The sequence below is a fragment of the Perca flavescens genome, chromosome 8 (assembly GCF_004354835.1).
Source record: "Perca flavescens isolate YP-PL-M2 chromosome 8, PFLA_1.0, whole genome shotgun sequence".
In the NCBI taxonomy this organism is placed as follows: Eukaryota; Metazoa; Chordata; class Actinopteri; order Perciformes; family Percidae; genus Perca; species Perca flavescens.
This window is the reverse complement of record NC_041338.1, coordinates 8,595,046-8,615,759: the sequence shown is the minus strand read 5'-3', so window position 1 is coordinate 8,615,759 and position 20,714 is coordinate 8,595,046. Positions and strand designations below refer to the sequence as shown.

At 38.2% G+C, this 20,714-nt stretch overlaps 1 protein-coding gene across 2 annotated transcripts; it reads left to right on the top strand.

The window, feature by feature from the left end:
* Positions 1 to 8,383: 8,383 nt before the first annotated feature.
* LOC114560199 (probable E3 ubiquitin-protein ligase HERC3) lies at positions 8,384 to 19,697 on the top strand. Of its 2 annotated transcripts, XM_028585405.1 has the most exons (23): positions 8,384 to 8,814; positions 8,966 to 9,083; positions 9,258 to 9,334; positions 10,795 to 11,016; positions 11,183 to 11,274; positions 11,946 to 12,076; positions 12,249 to 12,373; positions 12,468 to 12,544; positions 12,636 to 12,742; positions 12,869 to 12,928; positions 13,379 to 13,484; positions 13,789 to 13,984; positions 15,047 to 15,195; positions 15,339 to 15,455; positions 15,608 to 15,706; positions 15,895 to 16,059; positions 16,179 to 16,322; positions 16,504 to 16,670; positions 16,816 to 16,882; positions 17,012 to 17,082; positions 18,287 to 18,470; positions 18,586 to 18,694; positions 19,062 to 19,697. In XM_028585405.1, exons 1-23 carry the CDS (start codon positions 8,586 to 8,588, stop codon positions 19,313 to 19,315), a joined length of 3,066 nt encoding a protein of 1,021 aa, XP_028441206.1. In that variant the 5' UTR covers positions 8,384 to 8,585; the 3' UTR covers positions 19,316 to 19,697. The 2 variants fall into 2 exon arrangements, with proteins under 2 accessions (XP_028441206.1, XP_028441207.1); XM_028585406.1 differs by lacking the exon at positions 9,258 to 9,334 and having other exon boundaries at positions 8,723 to 8,814.
* Positions 19,698 to 20,714: the final 1,017 nt, after the last annotated feature.

Below are 20,714 nucleotides of genomic sequence, written 5' to 3'. Positions count from 1 at the left end.
AGTAAGTTTTTTCCACAGGCAAAAAGTGCTATGTAAGGGAGATGTAAATATGAAAATGTTCACACTACAGTACATTTATTTTACAGAAGGTTCCCTTTACCCGGACTGATTGTTGGTATCATTGCACATCAAGACACTCCAGTCGAATCTCAAACAAAAATGTTTCCATCTTAACTATAATGTAATACGTCATCCATCCCCAGTTATTGACTGTTTTTCTTGCCACCATCCGTAACCATGTGTACAGTGAGGTCAAAGGTCAGCTATATATATGCTCCTACAGCTAAGCACCTTTTCAGCTGTAAATATCTCTTATGTTGAACTACTTTGGGCTTATTTATTATCTGTTTGTGGACAAAAATGGCTTTCACTGGAATGATTTAAAGGGAGTGAGGTGTCATTCAGTCTCTTTGCTGTGCACATGATAGCCCTCTCTGCCTTTTTCTTATAGTTTTCACAGTTCATATCATCAAGATAATGCTGTGTTTGATTTAAATCAAATTAAATGAATAATTTGCATCGAACACCCTATGCAGTGTTTGCAATGTAAGCTTTTTGTGTTTTTTCTGGTCAGCATAAAATATACATTGCAAACACAAATATGGTTGAATTCAAAAAGCAACTTTTTATTTTTATTTTTGAGTAATGCCTCAGCGCTGTTGGAGCTAAATTGTCTGGAGTCTCTTGTCTCTATGGTGTGTAAATAATGCTGGACTTTGGCAGTGTAACACTGCGAGCTCTAAAATATGTCTGTTTGGTCACACTGGCTCTGTGGCCAGGACATTATGGTCAAGATGTAAATAATACTTCTTCAGCATGGGAACTGAACTCTTTCCATGGGGGAAAAATATGTAACTTAACTGATATAATTTAGACTTTCATTTTTCTTTCTTTCATGTGTATTAATAATTGAGTCATAAAACAGCAAATGTCAGTGAATCATTTTGTGTGAGATAAATTGAAAATGATGGTTTCTCTCTGTTAAAATGTATCGTGACTGTTTTGATACAGTACTAGTTTGACTCTGTGGTCTTTATTCATTTAAACGTTTCTTTGTTCTTTAATATTATAATATAGTATCATCGTCATAAAGCCCACAAACAGGTCACGTACAGTAATGGTTTTACTCAAGATTGTCCACAACTTCTCATACACAGCAAGTAATATCCATAAAATACTGTTGGTTTCATTATGTATACTTCCATTGTTATGGGGATCCTATTATTATTTTTGAAATATGCCACTTCTTGAAGTTACAATATCTTGTAAAAACAAAAACAAAAATATGTGCAAATACTGAATCTATACATAAGCTGAGCTGGCCTTGACCAAGGTTCCCTCCACAACACACAAGAAAAGCTACAGTACCATCCACTTTCCTCTCTTTATCTCTCACCAGATTCCTCATCACATTCCTTGGCTCTCCTCTCAGTGAAAAAGGAGCAGATAAAAATGTGTTTTCTTTCAACTTCTCTACTCTTTTACTCTGTCATGCTCTTTCTACTTTTTTCTCCTCACCCTTCCTTGTCCATCATTAGCTTAATTTTTAGGTTAAAATAAGCTGTTTTGTTCTTTCTTTCACCTTCACGGCTGTCAGCTTCACAATTACCTATGACAATACTTTTTAGGGAGGAAATTTCATCAGTAAGATGACAGTCAACTACACTCACATATATGGAAACAATAACTCACGACTTTAAAATGTTCTCGTGCAACAGCCACCGCAGTATTTATGGAGAGAGAGAGAAAGCAGCAGAGCAGAAAACAGACAGAGACAAATGGAGGCAGAGATGGATAAAGACAGATACAGCAATGTTTCTTTTGTGAACTTTTATCATAAGTTTAGCCAAAGTGTTAGTGTAAATCAGACAAGTGTCCGATTCCCTTGGTGGAAATCCCCTGAAACTCCCCAGGGCTCTTGTGCTATATCTCAGCTGTCGGACAAGGCCTATATCTCTCATCTCTCTCAGCTGTGTGTGTGTGTGTGTGTGTGTGTGTGTGTGTGTGTGTGTGTGTGTGTGTTTGTGTGTGTCTTTTGGTGTTTCTTCTCTGTCCCAGCCTCATGCCGCTAAAAGGCCTTTGAAGCGAGAGAGCTGGTCAGCGTATCTGTAGTTTTGTCCACTTTCAGTAGTCACATTAGACGCTGTATCTAAATGTTCTACTTAGAGCAGATATTGAAAACATGGATTAGACCTCTTGAAAAATACTGAGAGAGAAAAAAATCACATACAAGCAAATCGAGGGTTCAGAGAAGTACAGTTCCTCAGCCATTTTTGGTGCTTAGCCAATCAGAACTTTTCTGTAGATATTTTAACCTGCAGGCAACTAGCTGATCTGAGCCGTCACGGTTTGCCTACACAAAGCTGAGTAGCTGCTAGCGTGCTAACTATGTAGCCTGTTGCTAAAGTGAACACCCCAAAAAAATGTTAAAGCAGCTATAATAGATATTTTTGTAAAAGGAGTTGCTCTGTGAACCTACATTCAGTGATGAACCTATCCAAATCTGCAGCTCCCCTTGGCTTAACAGATCTTTTCAGTGTGATTCAGCTCACAGTTTAGCAACTTCATTGTTTTGGTTCACTCTCACCACTCTTCTAGTGGCCACAAATTGGTTTGCACAGCTTTAAATCACTTCTGGTTTGAGTTCTGGTTTAATTGTTGCTTTATGGATACATTTCTATATGGCTCCACATTAACATTTGGTAAAATAGGTATTTTAAATTTGTTGTCCTTGTGGAAGACAATTCTTTATATCCGAGACAACAAGATTTAAAGGCAGTACACACCCATGGTGCTCCCACACAGGTGTTTTCACTCTGCCTGATTAGACTTCAGGACTGGGTGGGCATGTTCACACTGTCCGTGAATGACACAACTCTCCTGTTGCACATGAAGTGGGACAACTATCACCTTAATCATTTTAATTGGTACACTGAGTTTAGTGACCTCATGTTATTCCTACCTTCTACCTTCACAGAAATCTAATCAGCCAGAATAACGGAAACCATCTTCTCTGTTTAAAAACTCAAAGAAACAATGATAAAGTTTGTTAGTCTGTCTCATTGAGCTCATCATTGTAAGAAATAGACCTTTTCCACACCAAATATTTGACTTGTCATAACCACAGGTGGAAATAATAACAGTAACGATGGCTCAGTTTTCTTTCAGTGTCCCAATAAGGTATTCCAGTGAGCCAGTGCACAATACCAGGATCTCCCCTAAGTGGAATGCAGCCATCATTAATGTTATTAAATACACCTGTGCTTTACCTGCTATGACATGTCAACATATTTGCAGTGAAAACTTCATGCACATTGTTAATGTCATTAATCACATTGTAACATGTCAAAATGTTTTCTGTTGAAAAGGCCTATTGGATCTTATTATTTACATTTTCAATAATGTATAATATGAATGAATACATGAATGAATGCCCAGACCACATTGCACTTTAAAAACTTCAGTCACATCTAGAATACTGCTTACACATTTTCAAACAATATTGCAAAAAGTAAATAACTGAAAAGAAATTAATTTACCATTACACAAATCATTGGTAATCATTTACCTTTTTTTTCTAAGTAGAAAGAAAAAAAGAAAGAAAAACCCCCAAAAGACAAATAAACAGCAACATGAAAAAGTGAAAGAAAAAAAAAAAAAGCATCAGAGTAGGAGAGAGAGAGGGAGAGAGAGAGAGAGAGAGAGAGAGAGAGAGAAAAGAAACTGGGGGAAAGAGAAAAACAGAGAAGTCATGTTGGAGAGATGATACTGTGGATGTTTAAGTCCTGGTACGGCTCAGTACAACTCATTCCCCTGAAGTTGAGTACACACACACGCACACACACGCACACACACACACACACACACACACACACACACACACACACACACACACACACACACACACACACACACACACACTCACAATGCTGGAAGTGCTCAGTGCAGTTTGTTTCTCAAGCGGCTGCATTCCTTCACTTAAAGACTCGAGTTGCTTCAAGAGGATACAAATGTTGACATGAGTACAGAAAAGCCACAGCAGGAGAGATTGGTATTTTTCAGAATAATTGCTGAGTAAACTGAAAATATAGCAAAAAAATACTATAATGTTTTATTTTGTTGGTACTTAATTCTAACAACCTTATTTGAACATCAATAACGTACTAATTACATTATTAAAAGGCGATTGGCAGCCTCTAGCAACAGCTACTCTCTGTTTTTCATCTTGTGTCTCCGGGTTGGATTTGGAGGGAAATCTGTTTTATTGCTTGATGGCACAAAACAGGAAGAAGACGATGTTCCTCCAGCCCAGGCTGAGCGAAAGCTTTGACAGTTTCTGGCAGTGATAGATGAAAAGAATGAAAGGCTGATGGAAGAATCACTTCCAACATGGTTATCCTCTTCAGTCCAGCCAAGAGAACAACAAGGGAACTCTTGGAGTGTTTGTGAGATGGGTATTTATTATTATTATTGAATGTGGTCTAGGTTTTGAAAAATGTTTGGTTATGGATTAATTATAAGATTTGCCAAACTACATTTCTCATATGTTGGTCCATTATGAACTTTTTATAATTACTGTAAAACAAGTTCATTTTGCATCAAGTACTTTTTACATATTTTAATTCATATATAATATGCATTATTAAAAATTGGGCCTCCAAATTTGCATCTGAGTATCTGTAAATTAATAAAACTGACATGCTGGTGAATATGGAAGATATGGAGGAAAATGTAATGGTAGTAGGCAAGTATAGGCTGTTTAACCCTTGTGTTGTCTTTGGGTCAAATTTGACCCATTTTCTAAACTTCTATTTCAGAAATATGGGTTTCTTTTTAACTACCTAGTTTTGATCAAAAATAACATGGATGATTCCATACAACACGCTTCGCAAGTACAACTAAAGATCGGATCTCTATTTTCATTCACAGTTTTGTTCAATTTCTTTACATAAAAAAAAAAAAATTAATGAAATGTTTCGAAACTGAACCCAACTGAACGTTGACATATCCCCTTCTTTGATTATCCTTCCTTTAATATTAGTCTAAATAATTCCTAATTCATGCTTTTTTAACTAAAGAATTAGGTACAATTTCATAAAAAGGTTTATTGACAATGAATTCTAAAAATGGTGTAAAAACAGTGTAAAACTATATAAGTTGGTGATGGTGTTTATACATGGTAGTGAAAATAAGCGTTATATGTATAAAAAAAAAAAAGACAAAGACGCCAGAAAAAGTGTTGATTTCCAGTTTTGACCTGGGAGGATGATGCACAGTCGACAACACAAAGGTTAAATTACAACCATATAAAAGTTATGTATTTGTAGGTCCCCAAACCCCCTAATAAGGCAAAATTGTTTATAGACTTTTTTTGCCTGATAAAAATAATGAAAGTCATTTAATCTGCAATACAATCTTTGTAGAACTAAATCAGACTTGCTCATCTGTGTTCGTGCAACAGCTCAACATTTGTTTGGGCAATGGATGGTCTGGTTATTCTAAAAACATTCACTGATGTGTTTTCCAAAAAAAAGACCAATGAGAAAAGGATCATTAAAACCCCCTGTGTGGTTTTACCATGGGTGTGCATTTATTCAATGCAATGTCAAAGCAGACCAGATCAAATTATTCTTAGACGAAACAACAGATTATATTCTGTCCAATCCAACCCATAAATGTAGTACACAGGTGGTATACATGTATTCAAACTGCATTTGTGACCTCATTTTATTTGAAAGTGCTCCAACAGAAGAAAGCAAACAGAGTAAAAGGAGGAAAGAGATGATCTACTTTGCTGGAGTGATGCACTGCTGAGGTCAAAAAGGTCAGGACAGCTTCAGACACTTTGAAGACATTTTAAAATCATTTGATGAACATACCTACACTAGCTGCTTTTAGCTGCTTCTGCCAGTTCCTCTCACTTGTGATTTGTTTCTTAGCTGTGTGAGAGAGCAGCAGAGGGAGAAGAAGGTGATCAACAGACTTAAAGAGAAGAGATAGAAGTGAATGATGAGCAGAGATGCTCTCAGCATTTGGCATTCTTACCACCCACTGCCTCTTTCCCTCCTGTCTCTCTACTCTGGAAAACATATGCAAGGAGATGGTTTAGGAGATCTTAAACATCAAAAGTGAATATGTATGTCAATTGATTTTTACATATTGGTAATCAAATTGCAAGACAACTGAAAGTCTTTATCTTCCCATGGTCTTATTACTGCAGGTATTTTATAAAAAATGAAGATGTAATTTCCCATGACACCTGCTGCAAAGAGAATGTTATCCAAAGAAAACTTCTCAAAGCATCACCTTTTAGTCAGCAGTGCAGGTTTATCTCCTCAGTCCTTACTTGGATGGTAAAAATTATTTGGTAAAATAGTACAATTGCTCCAAGAGCGTCCCCAGGTTTCAGCAAGTTAATGTAAAGGCCAGTACATATTACATTAATAACAGGTCCATCACAGTGGATCCATAACAGGTCTGGACACACTGGATCCCCGACAGTAAAACTGGAGAAAGATTGAGACTCTACCTCCACCTTGTGGCTAACCTATTGCAGTATGTCAATATCTATACCGTACGTAAGACAATTGTGGGAGAGAAACCCAACATTTTATTTTATATTCTGATATTCTGTTTTTTTGTAATGTAACGTCCAGTTTTTACTTATTAAAAAAAATTAAATGAGGAGAACACAGGTTTTTCTTTCCAAATTGAATGTCTATTCCAAAGGATGTCTGTTAGTATTACTCTAATTTTTTATGAAGATAAGACATCATTTCAACCATGACACATGTTGTTGTCTTTCACGAAAAACAGGCATTTTAAGTGTATAAAGTTCAAATTGAAATTATCAAGTTTATTCCACAATATGTTACTTTTTGAGTAGACTGCTACAGGTTTTTGAGTTTTTTGTAAGATTGACATTTCATTTAGAGATGCCTCCAGATGATGTCCCTCAACCTTTGAATCCATGAAAGTATTATGGTATGTGCCAACTGAGATGATTGACCTGACATACTGACCAACATATACTGTATATGCTCTGTGGGTTTTAAAGGAGGATATCTTAACCCTGATTGGCCGTACAACTTACATACCTAGTCAAATGAAAAACAAGTAGCCTCAACATTGGGAAAATTCAATATTTGCAATACATTACCTGGCATCTATTTTGGTGGCATGACAAAAACATAAGAAATAGACCTTCATAATTTGGCATTAAAACAAAGCCCAAAACATTCATGTCAAAAACATTCTTGTAGAGAGGTGTAAATGAGTTTTAAAGTTGGATACATGTCCAAATTAACACCATGTTTGTTTGGACTGCTGAATATTCTGGCTGTCAGTCTACTGATAGCATTGCATCTCCAGTCAGTGGTGGAAGAAGTATTCAGATCCTTTACTTAAGTAAAGGTACTAATACACCATTGTAAACATACTGTGTTACAAGTAAAAGCCCTGCTTTGAAAATCTTACTTAAGTATCATCCGGAAAACTTACTTAAATAATAAAAGTAAAAGTAACTTAAGATGTCAGATTAATGAAGTGGAGTAAAAAGTATACATTTCATGAAGTTGTAGAGTAGTAGTAGTGGAGTAGAAGTAGAAAGTGGCATGAAAAGAAAAGACTCAAGTAAAGTACAAGTAGCCTACCTTAAATTTAAACTTAAGTACAGTACTTGAGTAAATGTACTTAGTTACATTCCACCGCTGTATCCAGTTAGTTGTAGGTCTTTCATTGTCTGTTTTAGCTGCTAACTCAGAATGAGTTACAAGTGGAATAAAACGGCGAATATCAAAATAAAATAACTTGTAAGCACATTTATATTGCAGGATGTGTATACTGTATTTGAGGCTTCTTACTACTCCTGTGTTTTTTTTTATTATTGACAGAATGAGCTAAGCACATTTTGGATGTGTATTTAATTGTAGGTGCTATGAAACTATGTTGTCTTTCTGCGCCTGCTATTCCCACACAAAGTTACAAATGTGTTACATTTCAAGCACTTTCACCTGTTCTGATAAAATTCTAAGAAATAAGCACAAATAATGATCAAAAATCTTGTTTCTATTTTTTTAACCTTGTTTATAATTCAATTTCCTTATTTTCTCACAAAAAAATGAAAATGATCATATGATCATAAATGTGATCTCACAGAGGTAAATGGCAAATATGAACCATAAATGATGATATATCATTGGTAATTGAGCTAAAGTAAACATCTATGAAGTATTTTTACATAAATTGTTATGGCTTTAAAAGCCTAATAACGTGGTGGGTCCACCAGACCCAGAAACGTTGACTGTGTAACAAAAATATGAACACCACACAAGGGTTAATAAAAAATAGCGATTCATACAGCCATTCTCAGTTTCACTTTCATTTGTCTTCGTTTAAAGGTAACACATCACCTGACTCACCAATGTCAGCGTGACCCGGCGTGTTGTTGTTTCGTTTCGTCCTACTGATAATTTTTAAGTTTAGGTTTTGTTTTCCGTTGCTCACAGCAGAGTTTGTTTCCACTTTAAGTTTCGTTACCGAGTACTAAAAAGCAGCTGTGGGCTCCGCAGAGGCGCTGTGACAACATGTTTGCATGGGGAGAGGACAGTCAGCGGGGCTTTCGCTTAAAAGATGGCTCAAATGTCGACAGTAGACCTACAACAGATAATGGGGTTCATCTTTTGAACGTCAGTTATCACATCACGGATCTGTCCGGAGGTCACAACGTGCTGGCTTTCGTCAAAAGTAACGGAAACTCGTTCATTATTCGCACAAATGTGAGCAAAGATGGGAGAAGAGTCCGAGGAAAACAGAGTGAGCATCAGTCTTGTATTCTGTTCCTGCCTGTATTTATTTACGTATAACAAGTTAACTCAACCTCTTGCAAAGAAAGGTGTTCTCATTTGCAGTAATGGTGACATATAACCTGACACCTGCTGTGTACCTGTGGTCTGTGTTCTTTCAGAGTTTGTTGAGTGTAAAGAGAAGATTAAGGCTGTGAGTTGTGGTGATGATATGGTCACACTGCTGTCTGAGAGAGGAAAAGTTCTCTGTGTGGATGCAACTCGTACTTACATTCCAAGGTAAGGAGCAGCTAAGGTTATGCTGCCAATCACTGTCGTGAATTTTAAAAAAATAAATAAAATAAAAGTAAAAAAAGTCAGAGATGTGTCTTTACTTGGATTCATACTGGTCAGCTGTTATAACTAAGTATTCAAGCTTACAGTCTAAATTATTTCTGTTTCTTGTTCTCTCAGGCCCCTGGAAGCTTTGTGTAGCATACCAGTTTGTCAGGTTGCTTGTGGGAGCCAGCATTCAGTTGCTCTGACCAAAGGTACAGTAAAGTGAACAGTAAACTGATGTTCAAGCTGAAAGGAGGAATATATCTAGTACTACAGAATGCAGCCATTCAGATAGGTTGGGTTTTATGTGCCTTGGTTATTTTCTGAGCCTTCTGCCTTTATTGGTGCTCAGAGTATAAAACAATTACAAAGATTTGTAAGGATTGAGAAAGAGATTTTGCTGTTGATATTATTTAAGTAATTCTCTTTTATCATTTAAAAGGAAACTTCACTGTTTCAAGGTGTTTTTCTGTGTGTAATTTGGGTGAACGGATCCTTTATGATTATTAGGATCATTTCTACCACAGGAGTAGCCATTGGCTCTTTACAGTCAAAGGCAAAAACATGTTGTATGTATTTTTCTTGTATCCACATACTACCAGCATCCAGTGCATATGATTGAATGAGTCAGTGCATTGACATATATGAAAACAAGATCCTGTAAATCCTTTAAGCTATAGTGCGTAGTTTCTGTCGCCCCCATGAGGAATTCTAAGTAATGACAACAACACTGTGGGCACATCCACATGACGCAAGCTTTGGATGATATAGCAATAATTCCTACACCTAATACGTCACAAAACCCATTACTAACCTGTTGAAGAGCAGTAAGGTGACATTTGTGTCTGACCTTAGTCATTTTCTTTTTTCAGCGCGTTCCAACTAGGAAAAGCCACACCAAAGGTTATCCGTGTTTGTCTTTGCTGTCGGTCACTTTCTTGTTGGGTTTTAGTCCTTCTGCTGAACATGTAGGTCTTTTCCTAGCAGTACAATCACTGACTGAAACATTTCGTGGGCGCTTGCTGCGGTTGTCCTTTGTCGGCGGTGAAGTAAAACACATCACACAGTTTTTTGTTGAAGAATATTTGCTATACACCAGTAGTGACTGAGACCAGATGTCAGGCAAAAGTTTTAAGAAATCAGATTACAGTATTGTTAGTCTATATCCATGACGTTCCACTCCCGGGAATGCTTCGGTGCCGGTGGAAATTCCACTGGATCTCCTTCTTTTCGGCCGGACGTCCGTTACCTTCCGCTTTCTTTGTGTTGGAATTTTAAACTCCGGTCAATTTATGAGGACTATGGTTAACTGCTCCTCAGATCTCTGCAGAGTAAATCCAGACAGCTAGCTTGTCTGTCGAATCTGAGTTTTCTGTTGCACAACTAAAACAACTTTTGAACCTACACGTTCCACCAAAACAAGTTCCTTCCAGAGGCTGTTTTGCAGAGGCACCAGGGCTTCTGGTGCCTAGCTCCGCCCAAGATGATTGTGATTGGTTTAAAGGCATGCCAATAAACCAGAACACGTTTTTTTCCTCCCATCCCGGAATGCTGTGTGGACTAGCCAGACCCTCCTCCTCCGCAGCACTGTGGTGGAAGGTCTGGCAATGCGAGACTACAGTATTGTAGACTGCACTAGTGAGCTCACAAAGTCATGGTTATTTCTCCACAGATGGTCAGGTATATACATGGGGCCAGGACTCCAGGGGCCAGCTGGGTCTGGGGAAGAGGAAGCCCGGCGCCAATTCACCCCAACACCTACGATCACTGTCAGCGCTCCCCCTGGTCCAGATCGCTGCAGGGGGAGAGCAGAGCTTCGCCCTCTCTGTCTCTGGAGGTGTGTTCGGCTGGGGCAGAAACCACTGTGGACAGCTCGGGCTGGGAGACACAACAGGTACTGTTGCAACAAGTTCAATTTGTATTTGCTTCCTTCACTTTAATTTTTTACATACCTTTAAAGATGAAATATACAAGCAATAAATGTGCAGTAGTTAGTTTAAAACGTATCTATACTACTGTATTTTCATGACATGCAAACTTTTGTTAATGTATTTCTATAGACAGACATACACCAACTCCTGTTCATTGCCTGAACATGAAGGAAACAATTAATATTTCCTGTGGAAAGGACCACACTGCCATTTTGACAAAGGTTAGATTCCTGATTTGTACTCTATCCCAACTCTTTCCTTAGTAACTCACAAGTTTGTGTACAGTATTGTTAGTGTTATTAGATGTTGTAACCACTAATTTAACACATTTTACACATTTACCTTTACACATATTTGCTTGAAAAAGAGCGCCTTTTATCATGCAGACAGCATCAGGTGGTGGGTGGCAGTAGCTCAGTCAGTAGGGAGTTGGGCTGGGAACCGGTCGCTGGTTCAAGTCCCCATACAGACCAAAGTATGGTGGTGGACTGGTAGCTGGAGAGGTGCCCGTTCACCTCCTGGGCACTGCGAAGGTGCTCTTGAGCAAGGCACTGAACCCCCAACTGCTCGGGGCGCCTTTCCATGGGCACCTCCCTCACTTTGACATCTCTCCATTAGTGCACGTATAGATACTGAGCATGTGTGTGTAATTCAGGCCTGTGTGTAATGTGTATAATAATAACAACAGAGTGAAAACATTGTAATTTCCCCTTGCAGTAAAGTATACATTATCATTATTATTATTATCAGACATTATAAATAAAATAATTCCATTTTACTCACCAAATAACAACTATGTACAAATGGAGTGACGGAATTGGTTTTAAATTAAGTTGGGAGGACCCAAGGTGCTAAGGAACTTTAAACTATAGTAGTATGGTTGCTTCCTCAGACTGGTGCAGTGTTTACATTTGGCTCTGGCCAATATGGACAGCTTGGGCACAACTCATTCAGAGATGAACTACGACCCCGGCTTGTTGCAGAGCTCTGGGGGGCAAAGGTCTCCAAGACTGCATGTGGACGGTACAGTATATCACCTTTCATAATGCAGTCATTCTGAGAACAGAATTTTACTTTAAATATTCCAAGAGTCTTGGAAGCTGCTCCAATGAAAGCTATACAAAAAACTAGACAATCAAAGTATCTTTATGTCTCTGATGACATTAAACATGTCTGTAATATATCACCTACTCAGAAATCATACATTAGTGTTGACAGACTCCAAGAGGGTCTACTCCTTTGGGTGTGGAGAGCAGGGGCAGCTGGGACATGGAGAGGAGAGTCATCCATCTGTGCCGCTACCTGTTCAACTGCCACCGGGTAACTACATTTCTAAAATAAGTGAATTAAATAATATGAATGCAATGAATGGTTTCACGAAAGAGATTACATTTTTATTGTATCATTATTCCAGACACCACTGATGATCCTAAAGTCAGAAACATCTTCGCAGGAGGAAACTGTTCATTTGCAACATGCAGGTCTAATGAGGTACCAACACAAATACATACAGTACAGACCATGATGGTTCGAGTGTACAGTATAACGATGTGACCATCAACCCAACTTTTTTATTTGGCAGGACCTTCATGAAGAGGCAAACAACGATGTAACACGGCATTGTCTTGATGATAAGATTGACAAATGGACCTCTGAATGTGATTCAAAGTCATGGAAAAACATTAAACAGTAAGTATATTGCATTATAAGTGTATATGTAATTACTGTGTCATGAATGAAACTCTTAATTTGGATCCCTAGCTATAACATGTAACAATGTTTTCTCAGTGCAAAACTTTTTTTAAATCTTCACAGGGAAATTCACAGGACGTTCTCCTCTGCATCTTGTGCGAATGCAAGCTTCCTTGAGCAACGGTAAACACAGTAGATGATCATCCCTTCTTTTGATCTGGTGAATTATTTACTTTTTAGCCGTGCTAGCGGCATGGCTCTAGCGATTGCAATGTCTGTCTGTTGGTAAGACTGGAATATCTCAACAACTATAATGATTGTGATGATATTTGGCACAGACATTCATGGTTCCCGAATGATACGTTTCAATTACTTTGGTAATTTCCTGACCGCATTTTAGCACCATCATCGGGTCAAAGTTTCAATTTTGTCCAATACTACAAAACTAATGACCTTCCCATCAGCCTCAACTGTACCTTGCTTTAGTACTAAACTAAGATGTTGATCACAATACACATTATAGCCTACCTGCTAAATATCAGCATGTTAGCATTGTCAATGTGAGCATGTTAGCACACAGAGCTGCTGGTACAATATGGATGTGAGCTTAGTCTTTTTTCTTTGTATCTTTAGCAAAGATAAACATTTCCAGACTTCATCAAAGTACTCTGGCTTGAACTTGTCACTTGCACGACGAGCTTTCAAGAAACTGGTAAAGAAGGACAATGTTTTCGCAGAGGTATGTAACTGAAATGGATCTAATGTGTACATGGCTGCCAACACTCCCGTATTTCAAGGCCATCTCCTGCATGGTGTACCACAGTGCTTAAATTGCAGTATTTCTGTGATAGGTTGATGTTTTTTCATAACATAAATAAAATTACAAATATAAATCTGGTTATCTATTTACTTATTTATTTATTACTATTTATTTGTTACTGGCACAGTGAGATTTATAAGACTGCTAAATTGTCTGAGGCAGTTAAAAAAATTACCAAATGTCCTGATGTTTTTTCCTTGTTGTCCTTTTTTCTAACTAACAGCTTGAGGCTGCTGTCCTGCACTTGCTTCCTTGCCTTGATACGAAGCCTGTGGGAGTGGAGGGATTGAGAATCTACCTGCTTCTCAATGAGCTCCTGCATGTGATCCAAAAACACAAACGGCAAAAAAGCACAAAGCTTTCTGAGGTGGTCGCTGCTGCTGTAATAAACTTGTCTACTGACAGCATCCAGGTCATAGGTAGGCTACTGTCTCCACCACACATGGAGCATCAAGCAAAACACATTTTTATCTTGTTCTTTTGTTATATACTATAATGTTATATACATTAAAGTTACTATTTATTGTCTGCATACTGTCTGCATTAGCCATTCAATGTATTTGCAATCAGCAGTTACCTCTCCATAGAGCAGTTTTTATTGATAGCTGGAGGTGTGCATGTTTGACTTTTTACATACAGTAGTCAAACATGCACACCTCCAGCTCCTCAGCAAGATGAAATGATTTCATGTGCGCAGCATGAAATCAGATCACAGTCGCAATCATTATTGACTAACTAACTATCTTGATTAAAACAATGTGAGTTTGTTTGGCTGTGCTATAACAGATACACCAGCTGCTGTTGTATTCTTAAAGGTGCCCTGCCACACAAAACCGTTTTTTACTTGTATTTTTTTAAATATATTAGGTCCATATGTGTTTGTGTTATGTCATGAATGTGAAAATGAACTACTGCCTCCTCTGTCAGCTCTAGCCACTGAAAAGAAATAAGCAGAGAAAGCCGGCCAATTACAAAAGCTGGTCAGTCTGACATCATGTTGCCTGAGCTCATTACTATTCATGAGCTCGCCCAGTTGCGCTGGGTAAAGGATGCTGATAGCCAGGCTCTCATTGGCTAGCTGTTAACTAATCAGAGTCAAGCAGCTTAGCTCGTTGAATATTAATGAAGGTGGCAGAAATTGAGCTACCTGCAGGCTTTCTATACCACGCTAGTATGGCTTGAAACAAGGTAACCAAGGCATTCTTTCCACATGAAATGTGAATCCATGGTAGAACTTCAGACATTACCACAAAGTAATGAAATACGTGTGGCAGGGTACCTTTAACAAAGTAGCTGCTCAACGAATATTATGAAATCCCAGTTGCTGTAACCCTGGTAACCATGGGTGTCCCCAAATCAACCAGGACTGAAACTTCAAGGATTATACCTTTAATAGTTTGAAGGTATGTTCTTAACATTGGCTCAGTTGTTAAATGCTCTCTGACATTAATGTCTGCAAATCTCTATGTTGTCTTCTTCAGGGGACTGGTGGTCCTCACTGTCACCTTCCACCATGGTTAGACATGTTAAGATGTGGAAGCAGGCCCTCTCACTGATCCTGTCCTATGAGCCTGTTCCTCGCAACTCTGGAGTCAGAAACCTGCTACTAGTCCTCCAGTGCATGTACAACGTCAGTATCAGTATCGTCTGTATTTTCTATGAATGTCACAAAGAATGATCCCTAAGCAGTAATCCTACTCACTTTTTACAACAAAATATGGCTTTTTACTTTGCTATACCTTTAAACTAATAAATACAACACTTATTTTAAAGGCCAACAGCAGGATTGCAGAGCCTCGAAAGATGCCAGAAAGGGATTTTTGTTTGTTGATTGACAAAGACTTTCTTATTGAGGATCTGCGGCTTTGGCGTTTACGGTCACAACGCAAGGTACAAGGTCTCCCTTTGTTTCAGTCACTTTTCAGACACTTTTCAGACACTTTTCAGACACTTACAATACAGACAGAAAATCTGGGATCTTCAATGGTGACCATATACATGCCGTTAAATATGAAAGACCTGTATGTTTTTTTCCCTTTCAGAATATGCCTGCAGAGCCACTTATCCTTTGTAGCTTTCCAATTCTGATGGATCTGGAGTCAAAGCAATTTGCTTTTGAAATGAATGCTGAAATCACCAAGGTAACTGAAGCCTTGAACTGTGCCTCATACTAGCCTTTACACACAATACTTTCAGGATCAAGAAATCCTGTTTTTTATTCAGTGTGTATTATTGCACTATGAAAAATACGTTGAAATTAGGCGTCAGTTACACAACACAACAACGGTAAAATAAGCTGTGAGAAATAAAATCTTGAACTTTATTCCAGGTGGAAGCAATACAACGCGCCTCTTTGGATTTGTTTTGGGAATATGGATGGATTTCCCCTCAAGACCTGCTCTTTCAACTGGACGTGAGGCGAGGATCAGTTTTGGAAGACACCCTTGAACTACTGGCTGTTGCTTGTCACAGTGACTACAAGTTGCCACTTGTGGTAATTATGTAGTTTTGATATGATAGTCAAAGTCACTAAACTTGCATTATTGTATAGTTACTCTTGTATAAGCCACTGTACCCGGAGGAAATCTTAGTTTGTGCCTTTGTGTCTTCTAGATTGATTTTGATGAAAACTTGACAATCGATCTACAGCTCTACAAAAAAGACTTTTTTCATGAAGTCTTTCACGAGATGGTGTCAGTTGAATATGGGATGTTCATGTTCAACGACTCCGAAACACTGGCATGGTTCCCTTCCAAAGTGAGACATCCTCATACAGAATTTTTCTTTTTTTTCAGAAATCACTATTCAATGGATTCCCTTCTGATGTTGATATGTAATAATAATTAAATAATATTCAAATCAGATCGTACCTCATAAAGAAATGTCATATTTCTTTTCTATTTTTCTGATATAAAAATGCCTCTTCCATCAACAACAGGCAACACATGAGGTCCAGAGATACTTCCAGTTTGGGCTTCTGTGTGGATTGGCTATGTACAACCAGTGCATCATACACCTACCCTTCCCATTGGCTCTGTTCAAGAAGCTGCTCGGTGTCAAGCCTTCACTGATGGATATGATAGAATTCAGCCCATTTGTCGGAAAGTAAGAGGAAATGACTGTATATTTAAATCACACACACTTTTGTTTTTAGGTGCTCACACACACTTTTGTTTTTAGGTGCTGATTTCTCTTATCATACTGTAAATATTGTACAGCATATTAAATGTTCCTTTGTTTGTGTTTCAAGGGGTCTGCTGGAAATCCTAGAAGTCTACGAAGACAATGTCATAGAAAGTCTCTTATATCTTTTCAAAGTATGTGTTTTATAGATGGTCAATAATCTATTCTCATTTATCTTCCTTCTGATATCCAACTAAGAATCCATTATCTTTTACCAAAGTAGTGCTATCACCATCTTCTTCTTTCTTATAACTGATCAACAGATCAACTGGGATGGGACAGAGGTTGACCTTGATCTTGAAAATCCTGAAAAGCCAGTTACAGGTCAAAATAAGTAAGCATTTATTACTCTGCCTAAATATTTGTGACATTAGTATTAATATATGGGTTCACAATACACACACACAGTAGGGATCTTCAACAGGGGGTCCGGGACCCATACCCCTAGGGGGGCCTCCAATTTATTGTTAATTTTTTAAAGTCTTTTTCAAAAAAAAAAAGTCTTAACATAAATCCAACATATTATTAGCAAATATAACTCCCCACTGCTCACTGGCCTATAGGTAAGGTAGTCACTAAGGTAGCCATCCTACAAGGATTCACTGTGCCACATGTATATGTTTAATGTATAATGTTTAAACATTAAAACATGATTAAAAAAATCATGCCAACAATTATTAGGCTATTTTAATTGCTTAGTATTCTATGCAAAAAAAGGTATTTATAAAGGCCGCCCTGTACATTATTGAAGGCCCAGTTTAATATGCAACTTAATTTTATACAATACATGTAGTAGGGGGTCCCTGTTCCGTCTCTCTTTCAGTTAAGGGGTCCTTGGCTTAAAAACATGGAAGACCCCTGGTCTAGAGAATAGCGACTCGAGTCCTCTATCACTGCTATGAGTGCAGTAAGAGTGGACCGAAAACAGTGAAGTTGTGGGTTACAAAACCCCAAACAATAATTTAAATATACCATGAAGCTCAAAATGGCCGAGAGGAACTGTCTGCTGATAATTTGGTAAAAACTATCTGCTAAAACTAGGAGACTCCCTGATCTAAGCCAGCGTGAACCAAAACCACCAACACACTTTTATTACATGCCATATTGGCGACATTGCAGAATGCTATAGCTTCACTTTTTCTAATTCATTCAGAGCATGTCGCTATTTTTCGCTATTATTGCCAAAACTAGATATCCAGCCAGAGACTATATCGTACTATGTTGCCCCTTTTAAGCCTCTAAGTTTCTTAAAGTACACCACAAACATACACGTTTTGTAGATGAGGAAATGAAGCTACCAAGTTCCACGGGAAAATGCCTGTCAAAGAGTTTGGATTTCAATCACTCGTGCTTGAAATAAAGTGGAACAGAGCAGTTAAAGTGATGGTTCGGAGTAATTTCACCCTAGGGTCCTTTGCACGCTAGGGTCCCTTTGCAGGTCATGGTGCAAAGGACCCTAGGGTGAAGTTACTCCGAACCATCACTTTAATAATTGGACAAACCCTTTTATTGACTTGAAACTTTAATCTGCTAAACAGGAAGGAGTTTGTGGATGCCTACGTGAATCATGCCTTCAACGCATCAGTGGAGAGGGTGTTTCAGGAGTTCAAGCGGGGCTTCTTCCAGGTGTGTGACAAGGATTTGGTGAAGCTGTTTCGACCGAAGGAGCTGCAGGAAGTGCTGGTGGGCAAAGACTTCCAAGACTGGGCAAAGCTGAAACAGGTAAGGTCCAAAACAAGAGCTCCTCGTGGTCTAGTTTTCTTTGCACCTGATTTATCGTTTCCTCATGTGCTTGATTTGAATACTTAATAATAACAGTCTGTTTCACTGCTTTAAGAACACAGTTTATGAGGGGGAGTACAATACCACACCACCACACCCTACCATACAGATGTTTTGGGAGGTTTTTGATGAACTAACTGAGGATCAAAAGAAAGCTTTCCTTTGTAAGTATTGTAAAGAAAATAATAAATTTGCTACTACTACTAGACTTGCTGTATATGTTGAATCAATGGATGGCAACTAATTATTGGAAACAAATTAAGTTAATTATCAATATTGTTTTACCACCCAGAGCCTTTTCAATATAGATGTTTTATGAAAGTTTTTACATTTTTTGTTCTTGACACTTGGTATTTGGTTAGTGTTTTGTGGGAAAGTAGATGATGTTTTACCAACAAAGGTGGTTGCTTGGACAACTGTTATACTGTAGTTAGAATGAGCAGTGATACAATTATGTCTGAATCAACAATCTGACTTCAAGGTAGTGCAGAACACAAGACATTTGCTGATTACCACTTTTCCCTCCACTAGGGTTTGTGACTGGCTTTGAAAGGGTGCCGTTTAATGAAATGGAAAAGATCAAGATGACTGTCAAAGTTCAACAAGTCCAGGACCTCTCCTACGACCGGTACTACCCTATGACACACACATGTTTCTCAACCCTGGAGCTGCCCTTATACTCAACCAAGGAGATCATGCAAACCAAGCTGACAGAGGCCATGAGCAACAACAGACGAATACAAGGAGGACTTAACACTGTAATAGAGCACTTTGTAAATGGATGACCAAGGAGCAGCATTAGTAGCTACTGGCGGTGTAACTGTGTATAAGCAAACATGAAAGGTTTACAATTATTATTGATGATTAAGCGTGTGGGGTGTCTATAAGAAATGTATGCATCATTGTGAATGTGTATATAAATATCTTAGCCTGACAAGCCAGACCCACATCAATCACCTTGTATTATTTATTTCGGTACATCTCAGGTCATAAAGAGTGTGATAGAGTTTGTAATTTCAAGGGCCTAGTAAAACCAAAAATGTTCCATACAGTAAATAATGTGTACAGCAAAGCATACTTCTGTTTATTGTAAAGACTTTACATGTTCGTTATATTTATCAAGTGAGATTTTCCCAAAAATGTACAAATAAAAATATCTGTAGTGTATTTACACTGTGAAACTGGTTTAATTAAACAGCAGCAAATCATACATATCTCCAGGTATTACAGCTTTGAACCTGTTTTAAACAGTCTGTGCTTTAAACAGGCACTGGAAGAGGTGGACATAGGAAAGGCAAGATCATCCTTCTGAATACCTTATATACAGTACATGCTTAATACTAAGACAAATACGGAGTTCAAAACAAACAATAAAATCTGTATCTTCAACTCAAACGTCAGGGCAGAAACATGGAGAGCCACAAAAGCAGCAAGCAATAAACTTCAAGCCTTCATAAACAGATGCTTACGAAACGTCCAATCTACTAGCCAAACACAATAACTGATACAGAGCTCTGGCAAATCACTAAACAATAACCATTTGAAACACAAATCAAACAGAGGAAGTGGGGTTGGATTGGGCTTACCATGAGGAAACCACCCTCCAGCACGACCAAACAGGCCTTAACCTGGAACCCACAATGGAAAAAGAAAGCCAGGAACAACTGGAGAAGGTCTGTGGAGGCAGAACTCAAGGAAACAACATAATCCTGGAAGGAAGCGGAGAAGGCCGCCAAACATCAAACCAGCTGGAGAAAGTTCATGAATGACCCATGCTCCCCCAAAGAGCAAAATGAAATGCTGATGCTTTGAACACAATGGTCCAAAGTTATTGAGAGTGCAAAAGTCTGGATTGATTTTGAAGATTGAAAGCAACATATTTTCATTGAACAAATGCACAATAACTTGAAGAGCTGTGCTCATTTTTATTGCTGCAGATAGTCAGCTGGGTAAATATAAGTTCAGGTAAAATAATGCAACTCATACATACATATATGAGATATACACTACCGGTCAAAAGTTTGGGGTCACTTAGAAATTTCCATTCCAGACAGAATACCAGCAGAGATCAGTTGCATTGTTTTTTTTAATCAGGGCAGCAGTTTTCAGATTACATTATGTGCTTACATAATTGCAAAATGGTTCTCGACTGTTGTAGACAGAAGTGGCTGAAGAAATGCTTGA